Below are 19,834 nucleotides of genomic sequence, written 5' to 3' on the forward strand. Positions count from 1 at the left end.
GGGGCAGGGTGGGTTGTTGCCATGATTAATGAACCACTCCCAACCCCAAAACAGCCCATGGTTTGAAGAGTCAGCTGCTGAACTGACACAGTGTCCTATATGCTGTTTGAATGCATAGAGACTTGTGTAGTTTAACATAGTGAATAGATTTTAGCAGGCTTTAGCTAACTGCATAGGCATCTATAATGGGCAGCTTTTAGTAGGCCTTTCACATGCCTTCATTGGTACCCAGCAAGTATAGCTCCATATGTCAACAATTGTACATCTGCTAAGCCTTTGTCCGGTTACCTCATCCTTCTAAGATAAGGATGTTGTTCTTCTCTCCCATGAGAAGCGAAAGAGAAGCCCCCCTCCCCCTTCTCCTGAGAAGGGAGTGTGTTTCATATGACAGGTTTCTGAGCTTAGAGAGAGAAACTTACAAAATCCAGCAGGCTAGTTCTGCTCTTTGGTTTCATGCCATGGGGGAAAACATGCACAACCAGCCTGGAGAACTTTGGTCCTAGGAATGACGTTTGGTACACTGTTGATGGGGACCCCCCCCCCATACATTTAGCTGTGACGAAGGTGCCAGCTTCATCTGTTGAAGAGATAAAGAGAGCTTCTTTTGCATATTTATTCTGCATCCATTTTCTATCAATAAACTGTCATTCCTTTCACAAGTGGTCTAGTTTCATCTTGGTAATCCAAAAATGAAATTTTGACTGGGTCCTGAGTAGATTAGGCCTCCAGATTAATACATTTGGTGATAAAGGTGGGATTACTAATTTGGACAGTCACTATATGGATAAAGAAAACAAAAGGGCCAGGGCGTCACAGGATCCCTGGATGGCTAGTGCATGGCGTGTGGAAACCTATGGCCCAAATACTGAGTGGGGTCATTCCCCCCACATCCCAAAATGCAGATCTGAAGGAGAAGGGACTTACCCCAATGCCTTGGTGCAGTGCATGCATGAATTGGGCATAGACAAAGAGAAGAATCTATTTTGCCTGGGCCATGAGTAGATCAAGCCTCCAGATTAATGCAAATGGTTTGTTAACCATGGCAACAACCTATCCTCCCCAGGTTCAGACATCATGATAAGCTGCAGTGACTGCCCAACATAGCTTGAATATTCACAGTGGCGGCCAGCAAGTGCTGCTACCCACTGTGGCTTAAATAAGCCATGATGAGTTGCAGTGATCATGCAAACCAAGTATGTAAGGTGGTGCTGGGGGTTGCAGGGTGAAGGGCGAATCAGTAAAAATCACCACCCTGCCACCTTCCTCTGGGGCGCATCTGTTGGATCACAGTTCTCTCTGCCAATGGCAGGAGCCCTTCCATTGGCAGAGAGATAACTCTGGAAGCAACTCATTGAATTGGAAGATTAACCAAGGTATTAGGTGCCAAGTTATTGTTGCCACTGCTGCTGCTGCTGCTGTTGTTTTTACTACTGAAGAAGAGCTGGTAGAACATCTTAAATACATTGCAAGAACAGCACTAGAGTAAAGGATGCAGTTTATGTACAAGAAGATATTTATGAATGAAATCATTCTTCAAAGAGTCCCTAACTGTTTGAATACACCATCCTTCCTAAAGGTCAAAAGAACTTGACAAGACACAGAATGTTCCTTCTGAGTGTATAAAGTCTTACAATGCTATCTTCTCACTAAATGGACACAGGTACAGCATTAGCAAACAGCATCAGTGCAACAAGAACTATAAACCAAGAAACAATCCATTACTCTATCTTTTGTATTGGTCTTATTATTTTTTGTCTAGGGTCCTTTCATTTGTTACAAAATCAGCCCAATGGGACAGTTGGATCATGATTTGTTAAATCGGTCATCCATCAGTAATCATGGGACAACTGAATAAATGCATGTGGGCAGAAATTCCTTTGATTTCTGTTTTTTAAACAACCTTGCACCTGCCTGAAATTAAAATTTATTCTCAGCTATTTTCATGCATCACATTTAGACCCGGGAACAGACACCACTGTTTAAATAACCACTTTCGTGATATATCAAATAGCTGTATGCTAAGTAGTGGTATTCCTTAAATACAGCTTTAAATGCCAAATATCAGAAGCCACTTCAATAGGAACATACTTGTATAAAGTGATTCTCTCTCTCAGAAGTTAAATGGAATCATGTGATAAATTAAGCATGCTGACCAGGTATGTCAGTACTGTGTCATGGGTGAAGGTAAAGCCCAAAGCTGTAGATTTATGTTACATTACACTCACCACTATATAAGGAAGGCAAGAGTGAATAACCATTGTGGATGCAATCCAGATCTCGAAGCTAATAACTCGGTTCGTACGTGACAGAAGAGTGGTTAAGAAGTCATGGTGATTTGTTAATTGCCCCTGTGCGTGCCAGTTGTGTGCTGCCCAATTTACCTAATTATCCTTGTTGGGCATGGCTTGTCATGACTACTGAACCTGGCAAGGATAGATGACTGAAGTGGTTAAAAAACCAACTAGCAACTCTAGAACAGGCCATTGGTTCTGGATGTTTTGTTGACCACCCCAGCCACTCACCTTTGCCAGGTTCAGACATCACAAGTCCCGCCCAACAAGGGTAATTAGGTTAACTGGGCGGCATGCATTGGGGTGATTAACAAGCCACTGTTATTAACCACCCTCGGTGCCGTGTGAACTGGGAGAAAATGAAGGCTTCTACTGATTCCACCACAGCTAGACTGTACGTTCAGGCTGCAATTCTAAACACACTTACAAGGGAGTAAACTCCATTGAGCTCAGTGGGACTTAACATTTGAACAAACATGCATAAGATTTTGCTGTTACTCACTTTTGGCTCTGCCTTGCATATACAGTTAATCTGTATTGTAATTTAAAACCAGAGCTTATCCTTTAGAGGGCATCTGATTTGTCCTTCCCACAGCCTGTCCTAGTACTCTGGGGTACTTTCACATGTTCATCTACTGTTACTTCATTATGATAAAATGCTGACGTTTTCTTTTGGAGATGAATGCTCCCCATTATCTGGCTTATTCAAGCAAACACTTGCATGTAAGTAAAAAACAGAAATAAAAACAATGCAAAAGAGGAAGTTCTGTGTTAGTTGTTGAGCTCAGCATATCCTGTATCCAGAACAATTTTCAATTCTGCTTATCTGTAACTGTGAATGGAATGTCCACAAATATTTGTTTGGTTTCTCTGGTGAAAAAGGGAATGAGGCAAAGGGAAATGTTCTTCATGAATCATACAGATTCACTGCATCATTCTGGGTTGTTGATGGGGTTTTTTAGAGAAGATTCTTAGCAGTGAGGTTATTCTCTGTGGTTATTCCTTGTATTCAAAGAACTTGAATGCAAACAGACACATTTTGCTGTTCTCATCTTGAACTTCAAACTTGCAGATTACACACCCTGAATGAATTACATTAATCAGAAACTTTACACTGAAATCCTGCAGATCTGTTTATTGAAATGTAGTTTCACCCAAACAATTCCTGATCTTTCTCTGTAAAAGGTGTTAGCTTAAAAAAAAAAAAGCTGAACAATTAAAATAAATTTCAAAAATATTCATGGTTGTCTCCCTATTTCACTGAGCTAGCACCCACCCGGGCAGGAAAAAAAAAAAAAAATCACATGGAAAAAGCATGCTAGCAGGGCAAGGTCTTTCCCAGTGATTTTCCTGCAACAGTTGTGCAGTTTTTTAGTTGGTTTTCATGGTGAATACAGAATGTTTTAACCTAATGGTAACACTTCTATTGCTGGGAAATAACATGTTTTCAGCATTCAAACTGTAGCATTTTGTTGCTGGGAAAATCCCCCTTTCTTTGCATATGGCTTGTACTTTTAGATTGTAAACTATCAGGCAGGGGCCTTGTTGCCTTTCCTTTAATTTTTGTAAGTGCCTAGTTCTAAATGCTATGTAAATCAATAGGTAACAGTAACAACCACAGTGTTTCTTGTATTTTTCAACAGTTGTGTGATTTGGGGATGTTGTTTTATATTGTAAGTAACCGTTTGAACTCCTAGGATAGAGTGATGGGAGTGGTGCGGGTACTAAAATTAAAACAATAATAAAGTGATACATCAGAGGTGGGCAGCTTGTGGCCCTGCAGGGTTTTTTTTTTTTTTTTTGCCTACAACTCCCATGATCCCTCAGCATTGGCTATGCTGGCTAGGGCTGATGGGAGTTGTAGGTCAAGACATCTGGAGGGCCACAAATTGCCCATACCTGTTATACATTTATACATGGGAAGAACTGAAGAATATGGTTCATGACAGGTGTTGTAGCTTTAATTGTTCATGTATCTCACAAGGAAAAAAAAAGAAATTAGTGAAATTTGAAGAAGATACTTCTAGAATTTAGACGAATCCCAAAGACAGTCTTTTTAATATAATAATGACATGAGCTTCCTAGAAGGCCACCTCTCCCAATCAACTCATCAACTTAATTTTCTGGTCAGAGCCATCTGAAATGAGAATAAACACACAAGACGTATAAAATGGATATGCTGAAAGGATAAATGAGGGAAGTTCAAAGATATTTACACAAGTAGTCAGGTTGGTTAAAATCCCTTTCAGCACTTTAATTTCATAATATCTGTTTTAGAAACAATTCAATAAATTAAGGGTGAAAGAAAGATGAGACTGCTGAACTTTTGACACAGATGACTGTGTAAACTGGTGTTGTAATAGAAGAATGATGTAAATGTAATCCCATTCACTTCCTATAATTAGTAGGTGTTAAATCAGTCATTCCTTGGGCAGATTGGAAATCAACCCTGACTGCTCATTGGAAGGACAGATACTGAAGCTGAAGCTCAAATATTATGGCCACCTAATGCAAAGAGAAAACTCCCTGGAAAAGACCCTAATGCTTGGAAAGATTGAAGGCAAAAGGAGAAGGGGACGGCAGAGGATGAGATGGCTAGATAGCATCACTGATGCAATGAATATGAACTTGAGCACACTCCGGGAGAGAGCGCAGGACAGGAAGGCCTGGCGTGCTATGGTCCATGGGGTCACGAAGAGTTGGACACAACTTAACGACTGAACAACAACAACAACAAAAAGGGGTTGGGGAGAAATTAGCTTGGTTCACGTTTTAATAAGAACTGACCTAATTCACACTTCTCAAACTAATATGCACACTGGAATGCAATTATCCTTCAATTTTCGTTCCTTTTCCAATGCACTTTTCTGATCAAACAATGGATGCATACATTTAGGGACACTGCATCCAAAAATGCATAAATTAGGGGGAGTAGGGTACAAAAATGCATATAATATTAGGGAAAGTTGCTTGCAAAAACACTGGAAGCTGAGTATAAAATGCACATGAATTTTCATTCATATGAAAATGACAATGAAAATATGTAGAAATATTTGTGCAGACTTTAAAAAAAATTCGCAAACTGATGTGGAAATACAAGGATGGAACAAACTTCTACTTGAAAAAATATGACCATTATAGAAAGTGAAACAGACAGATTCATCCATCACTACTACTGGATTCCTGAGGCTACTTGAAAAACCAGTGTGTACACACTGCCAACATTTAATCTTAATTTTATTGTTGTTAGCCAACTTGAGCACCATTTTTTGTTGGAAAGGTGGGAAATAAATACATAAATAAATACGCAGGCTTCAGCGTTTGTGATGTGTTTGAAATAGTGTGCCAAAACCTGAATCCTGCACACTATAGTGGTGCCTGTGCTCATGACTGACTGACACAGCCAAAGAACTGACACATGTAAGCTTTCAAGCAGCTAAATATGTGAAGTAGGCATCAGTCATCACAAATGTTCAGACTTCTTTTTCTCCTATTCCTGTATCCTATAGTTCCCTGGGAAGAAGCACAAAGGTTCATGGTCCTTTCTTCCACAGGAACAACATGAATTAGTGATATGCCAAGTGAAATACTGCCCACCTCCAACGATCAAGCTGTACTCCTCTTTCTCTGAGAAGAAGGTCACAATGGGTTGTTCACTGTGACTACTTTCTTCTTCTCATTGAATAATATAATTATTTTTACCAAAAGGGAATGCTTTTTTTTAGAGAACTGAAAAAGATGTAGTCAAGGTAGCAATTTCTAAAGCCTTTCCATTAAAAAAAAAAAATCTAATTTCTCTCATTACAACAGCACTCATGCTAGCTACAACCAAGCCCCAGCTGCACACTTGGTTTTAAGTGTGCTCCAGTGCTGGAGAAGGAGAACACCCATCTTCTAAAGAATTGGGGAAGGTGGGGAAAGAGGTAGATTTTTAACAGTTAACAAAAAGGTGGGAAATCAGAAGGGAGACATGCTCACTAGCCAGTGGGTGCCCACAACATTTGCTCATATTCCATACAGCAATCACTGTTGCAATTGACATGCTATCTGGAAGAAAACAATGTCATTTCCTTCTTAGTGGTAATTGCAGATATTTCTAGAGATAAATTACTTTGCTAATCGTTGTTTTGCAGGTTGTCACTCTATGGTACAGAGCTCCTGAAGTTCTGCTTCAGTCCAGTTATGCAACACCGGTTGATCTTTGGAGTGTTGGCTGTATATTTGCAGAAATGTTCCGTCGAAAGTAAGAAATAATTTAAATCCTTTTAATTGTTTTGGGAAAGTGTAATAATATTTGCTTAGATCCAAAGAACTATGGGGTTGTATGCAATTGTGTCCTTCTGTCAACAGAACACCAGTGGTAGACTGAATTTCCCCTCTCCCACTACAGTCCCCAGCTTCGCCCCCCCCCGCCATATGGTCCAGAGAGAATTGCACAAGTGGAACTGCACTAATAACAATCATGATAAAAGGTGGCAGATGAAAATTACAATGCAGAGTGAAAGCACCAGACTTACTTATTTCGCAAGGGTGTTCTAAAGCTGTGGCTCCACCACTGAGAAAGCCCTATCCATTATGATTTCATAATACATTTCTGATAAGAATGGAGTAGTGCCTCAGCAGAACATCTTAAAGCACAGGCAGGAAGAGGGTCTTTCCAGGTATTTGGGTCGCAAGCCGTGTAGGGTGTTTAAGGTAAACACCAGCACCTTGAATTGGGCCAAGAAACAAGTGCAGTTTTTTTTTTTAAGATTGGCATAATGTAAACAAGCACTGCTGTACCAGATAAAATTCTGACAGTGAAATTGTGCACTGATTGACGCGCCTTGAGTTGTCTTCATGGATAGCCCCACATATAACACTTTGCAGTAATCCAGGCAAAGAGGTTACTAGAGCATGGAACATCATGGCCAGACTATCCATGTTCAGGAATGGTTGCAGCCAAAGAACCAACTGAAGTTGATAAAAAGGTATTCCCATGTCACTGAGGCTACCTGGGTTTCTAATGACAAAAATAGATCTAGATCAGCCCCAAGCTGCGAACTTGCTGTTTCTGGGGGAGTACAACTCTGTCCAAAACAGGTTGAACACTACTTTCACAGGCTCAAGAACCATCTGTTTACACTGCCTTCATTTTATCGGGATTTTGCTTCAATATATTGACCTTCATCCAGCCCATTACTAAATCCAGGCACCTGCACAACCTCACCTGAGTATGACAAAGAGTAATGGAATGGTGCTAACCAAAGACTTTCTCATGGTGCTGTGCCGTAGTATATCAGGGGTTGTGTTACAGTATGAGAAACTGTGTTTGGGGCAGGACCTAGAAGCACTGGGAAGATGATTGATTGATTTATTACATTTCTATACCACCCCATAGCCAAAGTTCTCAGGGCAGTTTACAAAAGTTAAAACATTAAAATACAATATACAAAGTTTAAAAGCCATTTACATAAAAGCACACAGAAAATATATACAAACAACATATAACTAAAAACAACCTTGAACTAAAACCAATTTAACAAAAATCCAACAGCTTAAAAACAGTATACAAGAGTCAGCAAAAGGAACAAGAGTTCTAAAAAGGGAAGGCCTGCCGGAATAATAGATTATTTAATGCCTGCTTTAAAAACTTCAAAGAGGTCAGCAGGCACATTTCAACCGGCAGGTCATTCCACAACTAGGGGCAGCAAAGGAAAAGGTCCTCTTACATGTGGCTGCTAATCTCACATTAGGCAGCTGCAGCAGATGGCCCTCAGAGGACCTTAGCTGACGGAGTGGGATGTAAGGGAGAAGGTGCTCCCTGAGGTACCTTGGACCTAGACTATGTAAGCTTTAAAGGTAAGAAAAAGCACTTTATATTGTGCTTGGAAATAAATTGGTAGCCAGTGTAATATGGTCTCCACGGGACGTCCCAGAGACCAACCTGACTGCCATATTTTGTACCAGTTGAAGTTTCTGAACTAAATATACAGGCAGCCCCAAGTACAGCACATTACAGAAATCAAGCCAAGAGATTACCAGCACGTGCACCATTGTTACCAGGTCCACATGTTCCAGAAATGGGCATATCAGCCGAAGTTGATAACAGGCACTTCTCACCATTGCCTCCACCTGGGTGCCAGGAGCAGGGTTGGGTCAAGAAGCACCCCTATGCTACAAACTTGCTCCTTCAGGGGGAGTGCAACCCCATCCAGAACTGGTTGACATACCTTAGTACCTGAATTAGGATCCTTCACGATGAGCACCTATGTCTTGTCTGGATTCTGATGCCTGATGGCTTCTCTTTAGTATACTGGGCTGAGGGAGTATTGGGTGGCTGGAGCTGTGCTGCTTTCAGTTCTGCTGCCCAATCCCCCCTGCTGCCTGCCACCATCTTCCCCCGTCCATCCCTGGTACGATTTGGGGGGCCCACTGGTGGTTAACTTGTTCAGGGCTCGACCATTATGTATGTTCTAACAGTGTTCCTGCATATTACTATATTCTTGGTATATAAAAACCTAGATTGATAAAGATATCACTTTGTAGGGCTCTAGAAAGAACACAAAATATGTGTTCCCTGCAACTTTCCTGATATGTAGGGGCTCTCTGTAATTACTCCATAGTGAAGGAAATGCACTTTCCAATGATGTAGGGCAATCTCCATCTATTATTATTTATATTTAATTAAATATTAATTAAATATTTTAATGCAATTAATTTTATTTATATCTTGCCTTTCCACCAAAAAATGGCACTCAGGGCAAAATCCATAAAAACAAATGAATTAAAAACACAATAAAAGAAAATAGAATAAAAATTAAATCCCTCTTCAGCAACAGATGACATAGCGAAAGGCCTGCCTGAATAAAAACATCTCTGCCTCTCAGCAGAAGAACAACATAGCAGGGGCCAAGCTAGCCTCCCTCAGCAGAGGTTTCCAGAGCTTGGGAGCAGCTCCAGAGCGTAAACACAGATCTTCTTGGGTTAAGCCCATTGAAAACATGTGCCAGGGCTTAGCCCTCGTGAGATCTGGCACAAATAAAACCCCGAGTTCTGGCGCAAATAAAATTCTTGCTGCAAACTTACATTTTACATCACAAGCGATAGTGGCCATGTATTACATATGAACAAAACAGTAGTTGAGAGGGTGTCTTTGTTTTTAGACAATGCATGTATTTGTTGCAGCAGGCGCTATCTTAGAGGGAACAATTCTGTGTGTGAGAGAAGGATGAATGCCTCTTCTAAGATGGTTGCTGTCATCTGCATGCAGTTTTTATATTTTTTAATGTGTTGTCTGATTGATTGAGGATAGCATTTTAGTTGATCAAAAGATTTTTGATGGATTAATCTAACTGAATAACTGACTAAAGGCGCAATCCTATGCATGTTTAGACAGAAAAAGGACCAACAACTCGCAACATTCCCCAGCTGGCCTGGCTGGCTCAGGAATGCTGAGAGTAGTAAGACTTTTTTCTGTCTAAACATGCATAGGCTTGTGCCCTAAATGATTCAACATTGTACATTTAATATAGAAATAGTTTGCTTTCCTTACTTTTAAACTAAAATATTGATTTCTGATTTCAGAATCATTTTTAATGAAAATATTTGCATGTGAAGCAGAACTAGGGACATTAGACTTCCTTCTGTAGCTGCTAAAACAAATCAGCTTGATTATCCTGGTCTTAAATCCAGGTGAAAATGGTTGAAAAAACAGAAATGTACATCATTATGAATCTACCAACTATGTTTGCTCTGGCTTTTTACAGTTTTATTGTTAACTGTCTAATTTGCAGGTGTATGGGGTTATATTGTCAAAATATGGAAAGAACATGCATTAAATATTTTCATATTGGGATGTTGTGTTTAGGGGCTTCCAGGTACTGAATGCCCTGCTGGGCTGCTGCCAGCAGGGCGGAAGAAGTGACAGAAGTGATTTTCACCTGTCTGTCCTCTCTTAAATGTTTTTTCTCTAGACGGGCTTTTGAGCCCATCTGGAAAGGGCAGACTGGCGGGGCAGGGGCAGGCTTGGAAAGGCCATAGGGTTTCTTGTATGCTGGCCTCTTCTTTTCCCTTCTCTCCCTGCCCACTGGAACACACCCTTTTCCCTCCCTCCGAGGCCGCATTTGCGATCTTGGGAAGCAGCTGGTGCAGTTCTTTCCACAGCAGGTGTGGGGGGGGGGGAGGGGAGGGGTATCTGAACTCAGTCACCTTCCCAAGGTCATACCAGTCTACACTTCCGGATGGGGACTCTGAACAGTCCTATGGTCCCTGGGGCTCTCTCCCAGGGGCCATAGGATTGCTCTCTTAGTTACTTCTGGAATCATGACTATATAAGATGTATTATTTAAAGACAAATTACAAAAGAAGAGCTGGCAATATTATAGTAGCAATAAATCTGAAGTTTTGCAAACTCCTATAGATTGTTTCTGAACTGAATGTGTATAAATAGAACTCTTATTCCTATTCAGATTTTATTGTGAGACTCATCGCTCTTTTTTAACTAGCTCTTTTAGAATGGAAGTAAGTTTGACTGTTGGGTCAATATTGAAACAAATCAAATTGTTTGTTTAATTATCATGGGGACTTAATGCTTCCTTTTTCTCAATGCTTCTTGATTGTTAGTCTTCTTTAAAGGATTCCAAGCATGGATTCAGTCTCTTAGATTTTCCCACCATTTGGTGTGTTGTTTTCCAAGTCACCTTTGTGGGATAATAATTGTGGGATAATAATTCCTATAGAATCATATAGTCCAATAAGTCCAATCCTTGATGGACTCTGCTGTCACTCCCCTCCGTAACTTCACGTGTACTCCATGCCAGACCCCCTTAGAGCTAAATTGTCAAAACCTGGAAGGAACGAAGTCTGGAGCAAGCCTGGGTCCAACTCAGGACTATGTGCAGCAGTGATGTAGTGGTAAATTTTGAAGTGCAGACTCTCATCGTGACAGTCCCTATAGCCTGTCTAGGAGAAAACTCCACTTCTAGGAGCTTTCTTCTGCTAGGAGCAGGTCTTTTGTCAAGTTAATGGATTTTAATTGCTTATTCAAGAGCAAGTCACCCCAAAATTCTTTACATTACAACAGGAAACAAGACACTGGCCCCATTCACATGATCACGGTGTGGGAAATAAGCCATGGTGGGTTCTGGGGTGGCTTGTTAACCATGGCAACAAGCCATGCTTGCCAGGTTTGCACAACATGGCAAGCTACTTCAGCAAGTGTAATTATGCATATCGCTCCAGCAGTATGGGAAATAAGGCACTGTGGCTTATTTTCTCTGCTGTGATCATGCAAACCAGGTCATTGTTGCTGGGGAAATCATTTCACCCCAGCTACTGTGAGGATTGCAGCTAAGCTTAGAGGGAACAGGGAATTCTGAGGTGGGTGGCAAATGACATCAGCACACCTGCTATGTCCTTGCAAGCCCTGGCTCCATTACACCACTGATGTGCAGATGATCTCAGGGGCATATAACCTTTTAAGGATATTCTTAGCTCCAGGAATCATTCTGTCTTGTGTTTCACTGCATCAGATTACACCCCAAATCTGAGTACATTTAACTTAGAGTAAGTTGCAGTGAAATCACTGGGACGAAGGGCCGATCAGCTTAAACAGAAATCTTTGTTAATGACTAAGGTGGTGAAGTCACCATGGGGTGAGGTGATTGGATTGTTGTTTTCTGTTTATGTTAACTTTTCATGTCAATACTCTGACACACCACGTGGCAGGACTGTAGTTTACCACCTCATGAAATGTGGGAGGAACCAACAGATGCTAAACTGCAATATTGTGATATTGCTTGATGTGTGAAAGGAACAATCATTGCCCCAAGATAAATGATCTCCTTGTGGCTTGATCTCCTCAGCTGTTTGTTTGAATCCACACTTATTTCCATATAATTATGTGTAGGAAGAGGGTGTAAAAATTTCCTTTTGCCTCAGTCTTTTGTTTCTTTCTTGGCCTGTTCTTGTCTTTCCTTCTGGCTTGAAAGTCAGTTTTCTTGAGGGTGGGAAATTTTTTATTCACATTCATAAATATTTAACTGAATAAAATTAATCAAATGGGAATTCTGACAAGAACATTGATATCACACCTAAGTAAGTACATTTACAGCATTACAATTATTGCAGGCAATTCTGGTGCTACACTGGTGCTTCCCTCAGCAACTATGTTACATATGGACAACATACATACCTGCACATGCATCTTTAAATACTTTAATTCAGTCAGGTTTCTTGGATGCATCTACATCGTTGCTTAAAAGATGCATGTATACATGTGCATGACATTCACATGTTACGTTAGCTGTGGGAAAGATTACTGTTTCCTGTAGCAGTTGTAATGTGTGGAACTTCCCTGAATGACCAAATTAATTCTTTGAAGCATAAAGTAAAAACCAGTTAAGAAGTTCCAGGAGGTTAACAAGCCCATATACAGACAGACAGGTGTGTGTGTGTGTGTGTAATGTTTAATATTAACTTCCTTCTTCCTTCTGGTTTTTTTTGGTTTGTTATCTTCCCAAGGGTCTACAGTTGAGTTGATTGATAACCGTTAGTAAAATCCAGTAACGTCTCTGTCTGTGGTTGGAGAAGGGTGTTGAAGAGAATGCCAAGCTATTCACTTGTGGTTTTTCTTCAAGCTTCCAATCATGCCAGACTTTGTCATGATAGTAGATACGATGGGCAAAGGAAACCGTTGATAAACCAAACGAAACCAAAAACTGTTAACTTAACCAAACAAAAGCAAAGAGGGGAGGAAGAAACTCCAGCTTGGCATGCAGGAAAAAGATACCCAAAAAATGCACTATATCAGTTACATAATTTAATTGTGTTGTTAAAAGCACAAACATTGCATCCAACTTTTTTCTGAGAACGGGAGATATATTACAACATGCTCAGCTAATAAGTTTCACTCTAGCAGATTAATATTTTATTTTGAAAGTTCTGCTTTGTCTTTTGTTAAATATAAATCCACCAGAAAGTTCTTCTGTGCTACCTCCATTGAAATAAATGGCAATTGCATGGGAGAATGACTTATTTCACTCACAATATTTTAATCCAATCCATTAATTTCAGTGGGGCTTGCACAGGAGAACTCTGTGGTGGATTGTGTCCATAATTTTTTTTGTTTATGAAGGCATTGGGCAATGTCAAGTTAGGTTTAATGTGTTCAGGATCTACCTTGAAGCAGCAGACTGAACTAGCAAATCTTCAATTACCTTACAGCCTGTAGCTGCAATCCTCTACCCATTTACCTTGGACTAAGCCCCATTGAATTCAGTGGGACTTACTTCTGAATAGACATGTATAGGATTGCACTGTTAGCTTCTCTTAAGATCTCCAGAGAAAACATACCATACTGAGGCTCAGTCGGAGAGAGATTTGTTGTGTACATTAAGAGCAATTGTTGTGTGGGGACAAGCTACACTGAAAACAAAACATGCAATCTTACATATACTTACTTAAAAGTACATTTCATTTAAAGCAGTATGAATTACTTCTATGTAAATGGGTTTAGGTTTGGAGTGAAAAATCTAACTCATAGCAATAAGTTCTTTTGTAATTTGTTGTTTTGTATGTTATGCTGATATCTGAGACTGTTTGCAGAGGAGATCTATCCAGACTAAAAAGTCAAAGAAATATATTTTTATGAAAAGTCATAATGAAATATATTTTTCATCCAAAATATTTGTTAATATGGTAGTTTGAGTTTATTAAGAAAAGCCCTATTTAATCTGGTGTAGTAATGACACATTTATATTTACTGTTCTTCTCGACTTTACAAAAAGCTGCCAGCAAAATAGTTTCAAATTCCAGTCAGGACTATAGAATATTTTGTTTTTCTTACATTGAGATAAAATAATTTAATTTGATCTGCAGATATTTTAGAATGGCTTTTATGTTCAGTTTTACTAAACAGTGAAGTAAATAACAACTTGTATCAGTCACGTCAAAGGAAATTATGTTACAAAGTATATAGAACAAAATCTATGGTTTTGTTTCCTTCACTTTTATTAGCTTTGTTTTGGCAGCTCTCCCTGTGCTCATCGAAGCTTTAAAAATTATTCAAAGGTTTTTTTATGTTAAAACATCTGGTTAGTATCCAGCCAGGAAAGTGGAAAATCAAATAGATATTTGAAAAAGGATGGGACAGCAGGATATTGACAGCAACTAGGGACAGCTGAGGCGAAAACATAAAATGACTCAGAAATATTTTGCCATCTTGTACTAAGCAAATACAATTCTGAGCCAAATTTGCTGAAAGAGAATGACAGAGCACACAATGTGGGATCTGATGCTGTTTAGACTTTTGAAGAATTATGTATTTTTTTCCAGATCAAGAGCACATTGGTGACCTTTGGTACAGGCTACCTGTTCAGACACAACTTTGTCACCATGGGGATCCAGAGGGATTGTGGGGATATTTTATAGCTTGTAGATCACTGATATTGTGGACTCTTCTGTGGAATTTAACAGTACTCCACAATATGCCAGAGTAGCTGGGCACGGCCATGGGGGGATGAAACAGTGGAGTGAAGTGCAAAATTATGGGATGCTTGAGATGTGTGAACTTTATGATGATAGAAGATCACTGTAGTTGCTAAGAGTACTATATCTGGTGAAGCAGACTTTTTTTTTCAAGACAGCAAGCTGGTCATCATGACCAGGTCAGAATGTATGTTCACACTCAGAGCTATTCTTGTCTTGCTGTGTTTCTTGCAAATAAAACTGTCAACATATTCAGATGATCATTATTTATTACTTTTGTAGTGGCTATTAGTTAAAACCCATATCAGAGCTCTGTCCTCTGGCTTTAAAAACAGACAAAAGACACATGGAGAAGAGAATGGGAAGGATGAAGTAATATCTTGAAAACAAATTTTCCTGTCCTTCAAGCAACAGGCAGAGTGTGCAATGAACTGATGGGCATCCTGATACAGTTCACTACACCAGACCATTTCAGAGTCTTGCAGGACACTTGGCACAGTGGTATCCTATGCAAAGAAAAAAAGGCAGAGTGGGCTACCTCATTTGCAGCTGGATAGGAGCAAGCCCATTACTGCAGCTTCTGGCCAGTACAAAGAGAGCCCTGGTGTTAACAATATAGGGCCACTCTAGAAACCCACAAGGGGGGGTGGGGGGGAAGCTATGCCCCTCTCTTTGCAAGGAGATTCTATGCCACATAGCTGCTAGACATCCCAGTGCATAGAAGAATGTAGGATTGGACTACTCATCTGTATTCCAATTGAGATTTTATTGAAAGGGTGCTCACCATCTTAGACACAGAGCTCAGAGATTTTTTAAAAAAAAATGTTGCTCCTATTTAGCCCTTAGATAGAAATCCCGGGATATATCACACTTGTTTAGAGGTTGTTGTTGTTCAGTCGTTCAGTCGTGTCCAACTCTTCGTGACCCCAAGTTTAGAGGTACATAAAAAGTTTTTTTAAATGATCTGTTATTTATTTCTTGAAAATTTTGTTGTGCGTGTTAAAGTACTACCTATAAGTAGTATATTGGTGGTGGTTTTAATCCTATGTTATGCAAGTTTCAACACAAAGGTAAGCATAACACCAAATTAAGGTACTTCATAATTTTGAGCTGAAAGCAGATTCGGTGTAATTTGTTAAAGAAATGGATTTAATTAAATCAGAGTTTCTAAACTGGGATAGCTTATTTAGGGTGGGCAGATGCAAAAGAGGACAGATCTCCTGCACCTTTAATAGTTGTACATAAGAAGAAATTTCAGTAGGTGTAGCTTGCAAGATGAGCTACACCAACTGAAATTCTCTCTTCTATACAACTATTAAAGATGCAGGTGCCTAGTCTTCTTTTGCATCTGGTTACCCTAAGCTTAATGCATTCTGGCTACTCCTTCTTCCTAAATACTATATATTGTTTTCAGTTAAGATTACTGTAATGTACATTTTAACAGGCTTTCAACAAAATATCAATTTTCTGTGCTATTGTCATTGTAAACATTCGGACATTAATGCTCTCAAAAAAATTTCCTACATATGTTTAGTAAGTCTCAGTAACGCAAGACAGCTGCTCTAAATTATATATTTTACCCTATCTTGCTTTCATGTCTTTTTTGCTCAAACCCAGACAGCTGGTGTAAAAGCTGAAATTTCACCTCTTGATGCATATTAGCTTGGTATTTTGTGTTGTAACGGTTTCCGATGCTTTTATCGTTTTGAAAGTCTAACCTTCTTTTGAGGCATTTTGCTAATCACCCATGTTCCATTATCCAAAAAGAAAAAAGTACATTTGCTGTATCTAGTTTAACTATGAGTGCACCCCACAGTTTGAGCCATTAGTCATCACTAGTTATGAGCCACAGAGGTAGGACCGGGTACACACCAATTAACAAGCTAGGTTAGATAATATTGACCTCAGTGGAAATCCAAATTCTGCATTTGTACTTTTATGCAAATGGTGGATATCTGAATTGGGTTGCCTGTTGTTTTGTAGCGAAATTTGAGAGAGAGAAAGAGAGAGAGAGAGAGAGAGAGAGAGAGAGAGAGAGAGCTGGTTGAGAGTAAGGAAATATAGGCACTTTTAATAGGGTTGGAGTTTCAGCATTTGAATAAGTTTTATGGAACCAAGAAATCATGGATTATAATGGATGCCTTCCTTTCCTCCATTTCCTGTATTGCATGATCCTCTTTTTCTCTTGCAAATGTTGATAACAACTGCAACCTTTTTTATTATTAATATCCTACCTTTCCATCAAAGAACTCAAGCTGGCCTGCATGATCCCTCCACCTGCATTTTTATCCCCACAACAACTCTGTGAGGTAGATTAGGCTGAGAGTGATTGGGCCAAGTATACCCAATGAGCTTTGTGGCTGAGTGGACATTTGAACCTAGGTTTCCTCAATTCTAATCTGACACTGTAACCACTACACCACATTGCCTTTCCTTAAGACCATTTGAGGCAAAGCATTGCTCCTTTAGGTCAGTACTCTGTTTCAACTGGCAGTGCCTCTCCAGGGTCTCAGGCTGAGGGTTTTTTCCCCCAGCACTGTTTCCTGACATCATTTAGCTTGCAATTCCCGGGATTTAACCTGGGGCCTTTTGCATGCAGCATATGTTCTTTCCCAAAATGTACTGCTCTCTCTCTTTTCCTGGTTGCATGGTTTAGTACAAAATTCATTGCTGCTTGTAAACCATTTAGCACAGTTTTTAATTCTTCTAACAACAGCAGTAGAAACAGAAGATGGAAATAATTGCTCCTCTGTAATATTTGAGATAACCCATAAGTAAACTGCTTTTGTTTCCATGTGTTTATTTGCTCTGCACTGCTGTTAGAAAGCATTCAAGTAGGTAAGAGTTAACTTCCTTCATGCTTTCATTCATGTGTGCAAAGGCTTTCAGCTGATACAAGTAGGAGTATGTTTGGTTAAGCAAAGTTTATTCCATGAGAAACTGACCTACTGGCATTAAACATTTGCTGTTCAAAGGTTTCCCATCATAGCAGTAAGATTAGAAATAATTTCAGTTGGTGAGGCCCAAAGCAAATATATGTTATTGGCTCAAAACTGGAAGGTAAAACGTAGGTGTTTTTAAATACAGCTGATTCCTGTGTTAAACAAAATGACCTTAGTATACATTTAACAACTATAATCACAGTTCATTTTAACTGATGGTACTATAGTTCTGTTTTGACAGTCTGGTATTCAGTTATGAATCCACAGTAAATTGGGACACCACCACCCCCTTTATAACTCTGTCACTATGATTTGTTCAATTAGACTTTATTTTAAAACCACAACTCCTGTTTCATACTTAATGAACAGCCAGGAATCGACCAAAGTGAAACTGAATGAGGCAGTGCTGGCTCCAGGTTTTGTGGGCCCTTGGGCAAGAGACCTTCTCATCACCATTGCCACTAGCTGCTATTGCTCCTCATCCTCTCTCTCATCATTGCAACCATGTGAGCAAGTAGGCAGTGGCATGTACTGCACCACCACCATTGTCTGGGCCCGAGCAAGAGGCAGGTGAACAAGCAGGTTGTAATGGTGAAGATGAACAAGTCCAAGGGGCTGTTTTCACTGGGCCCCTACTGGGTGTGGGCCCTTGGCGTGTTCCCGACTGTGCCTATCCTTGACACCGGCCATGTGGGAGGAATGAGAGGAGGGAAGGGAGGAAGCACTAAACTATGGTTTAGCATTATGTGTGGACATAGCCATTCTTTCAGACAATATTTTTCAATAGAAGTTGTTCACATGTTTATCTGAAGGTCATTTCCAGCTAAAAGGGGGAGGGGTTCATCTTCATCCCCTCTGATACTGAGCTTGGGTGGTCCTGTCAGTTTGGAAGCAAAACAGGGCAACCGAAGTATAAGGTAATGGTTGCAACATACTTGAGGGTTGAGGGAACTCTGTTGGCACACACAAGTATATTATTTTAGACATTAAAGAAAAATACACTTTCTAAAATCTCCCCCCACCCTCCAAAGTCTGACAAATAGTTATGGTTAGTGCCTTTGGGAGGGTGTCAGCTGAAAATAAAAGAATTGGTTTCCGTTGGGTCCCTAGCAGATTATAGCAGGGATGCAGAACCTCAGGCCCACAGGCCAAATCTTGCCTTCCCAGGTTCCCCAGATGGCCCCACCTCTTTCCCCAACCACCTAGGTGGTTTCCTGGTTTTTGTGCAGTTTTTTCATCATTCTAAATGATCAAAATGTCTATCCTAAGGCTTAAATACTGGCAGTAAGACCTTCAAGCTAAAATATGCTGCTGTTTTTGGTACTTTGGCTCCACCCACCCCTGGAATGCGGTCTCTAAGAGTTATTCAAAATGGAATTCTGCCCTTGGGCAGAAAGAGGTTCTGCACCCCTGGGTTATAGTATCCTAGAGGGTGGGTGATTAGAGTCTGGGTGATCTATGCTCTGAGGCTAAAAAAATCCTAAAAAGGCACAGCTGCACCAATTGAATTCCCAACATGTTTCGACACAAGTTTTTATCAAGGGAATTACAAACTCTTAGGTCACAATCCTATGGCCACTAGGCAGTGTCTAGACAGTCAGAGGATTTTTCAGTTTCTGGGAACTGAGCTCGGAGCCAGCACTCCGAGCTCGGTTCCCAGAAATCTGACTCCCTGCCCCCGCTGCCTCGTAGGAGGCACGTTCATCCCCAGCTCCACGCTTTGAAGAGCAGCATGAAGCAGCTGAAAAGGGGGCATTCCTTGAGGTGGGGAGGGGAGGAGAGGGGAGGGGAGAGGAGGGGAGGTGACAGCAGAAGCACCATTACAATGCTTCCTATGCGCCTCTCCCCCCCGCTCCCAAGATGCCCCAGTTAGACAGCTGAAATCGGCCGTCTAGCCACAAATGCAGGGTGGCTGGAGTGCGGAGGAGAAGATCTCCTCCGCGCTTCTCCCACCCTGCATTGGATAGTCAGCCACCTCCGAGTTCAGAGGTGGCCAACCATCCCCATAGGATTGTACCCCCCGAGACTTTTCTGGAGGATTTTCTCTCCTTTACCTCTTCCAAACGTGTCTTCTTTGGAAGAAGTAAGGGAGAGGGAATCCTCCAGAAAAGTCTCTAAGAGTTTGTAATTCCC

General features: G+C 40.5%; 1 protein-coding gene across 3 annotated transcripts in view; it reads left to right on the forward strand.

Annotated features, from left to right (window-relative positions):
• CDK6 (cyclin dependent kinase 6) overlaps positions 1 to 19,834 on the forward strand; it is a 156,328-nt gene that overhangs the window by 104,538 nt on the left and 31,956 nt on the right. For all 3 annotated transcript variants that reach the window (XM_084858842.1, XM_084858843.1, XM_084858844.1), the window contains exon 5: positions 6,425 to 6,534. In XM_084858842.1, coding sequence (XP_084714968.1) covers positions 6,425 to 6,534 — 110 coding nt within the window. The remainder of the gene's footprint in view (positions 1 to 6,424; positions 6,535 to 19,834) is intronic.

This window comes from Heloderma suspectum, chromosome 5 (assembly GCF_057233095.1).
Source record: "Heloderma suspectum isolate Gila_16-S chromosome 5, 16-S_ref, whole genome shotgun sequence".
Lineage (NCBI taxonomy): Eukaryota > Metazoa > Chordata > Lepidosauria > Squamata > Helodermatidae > Heloderma > Heloderma suspectum.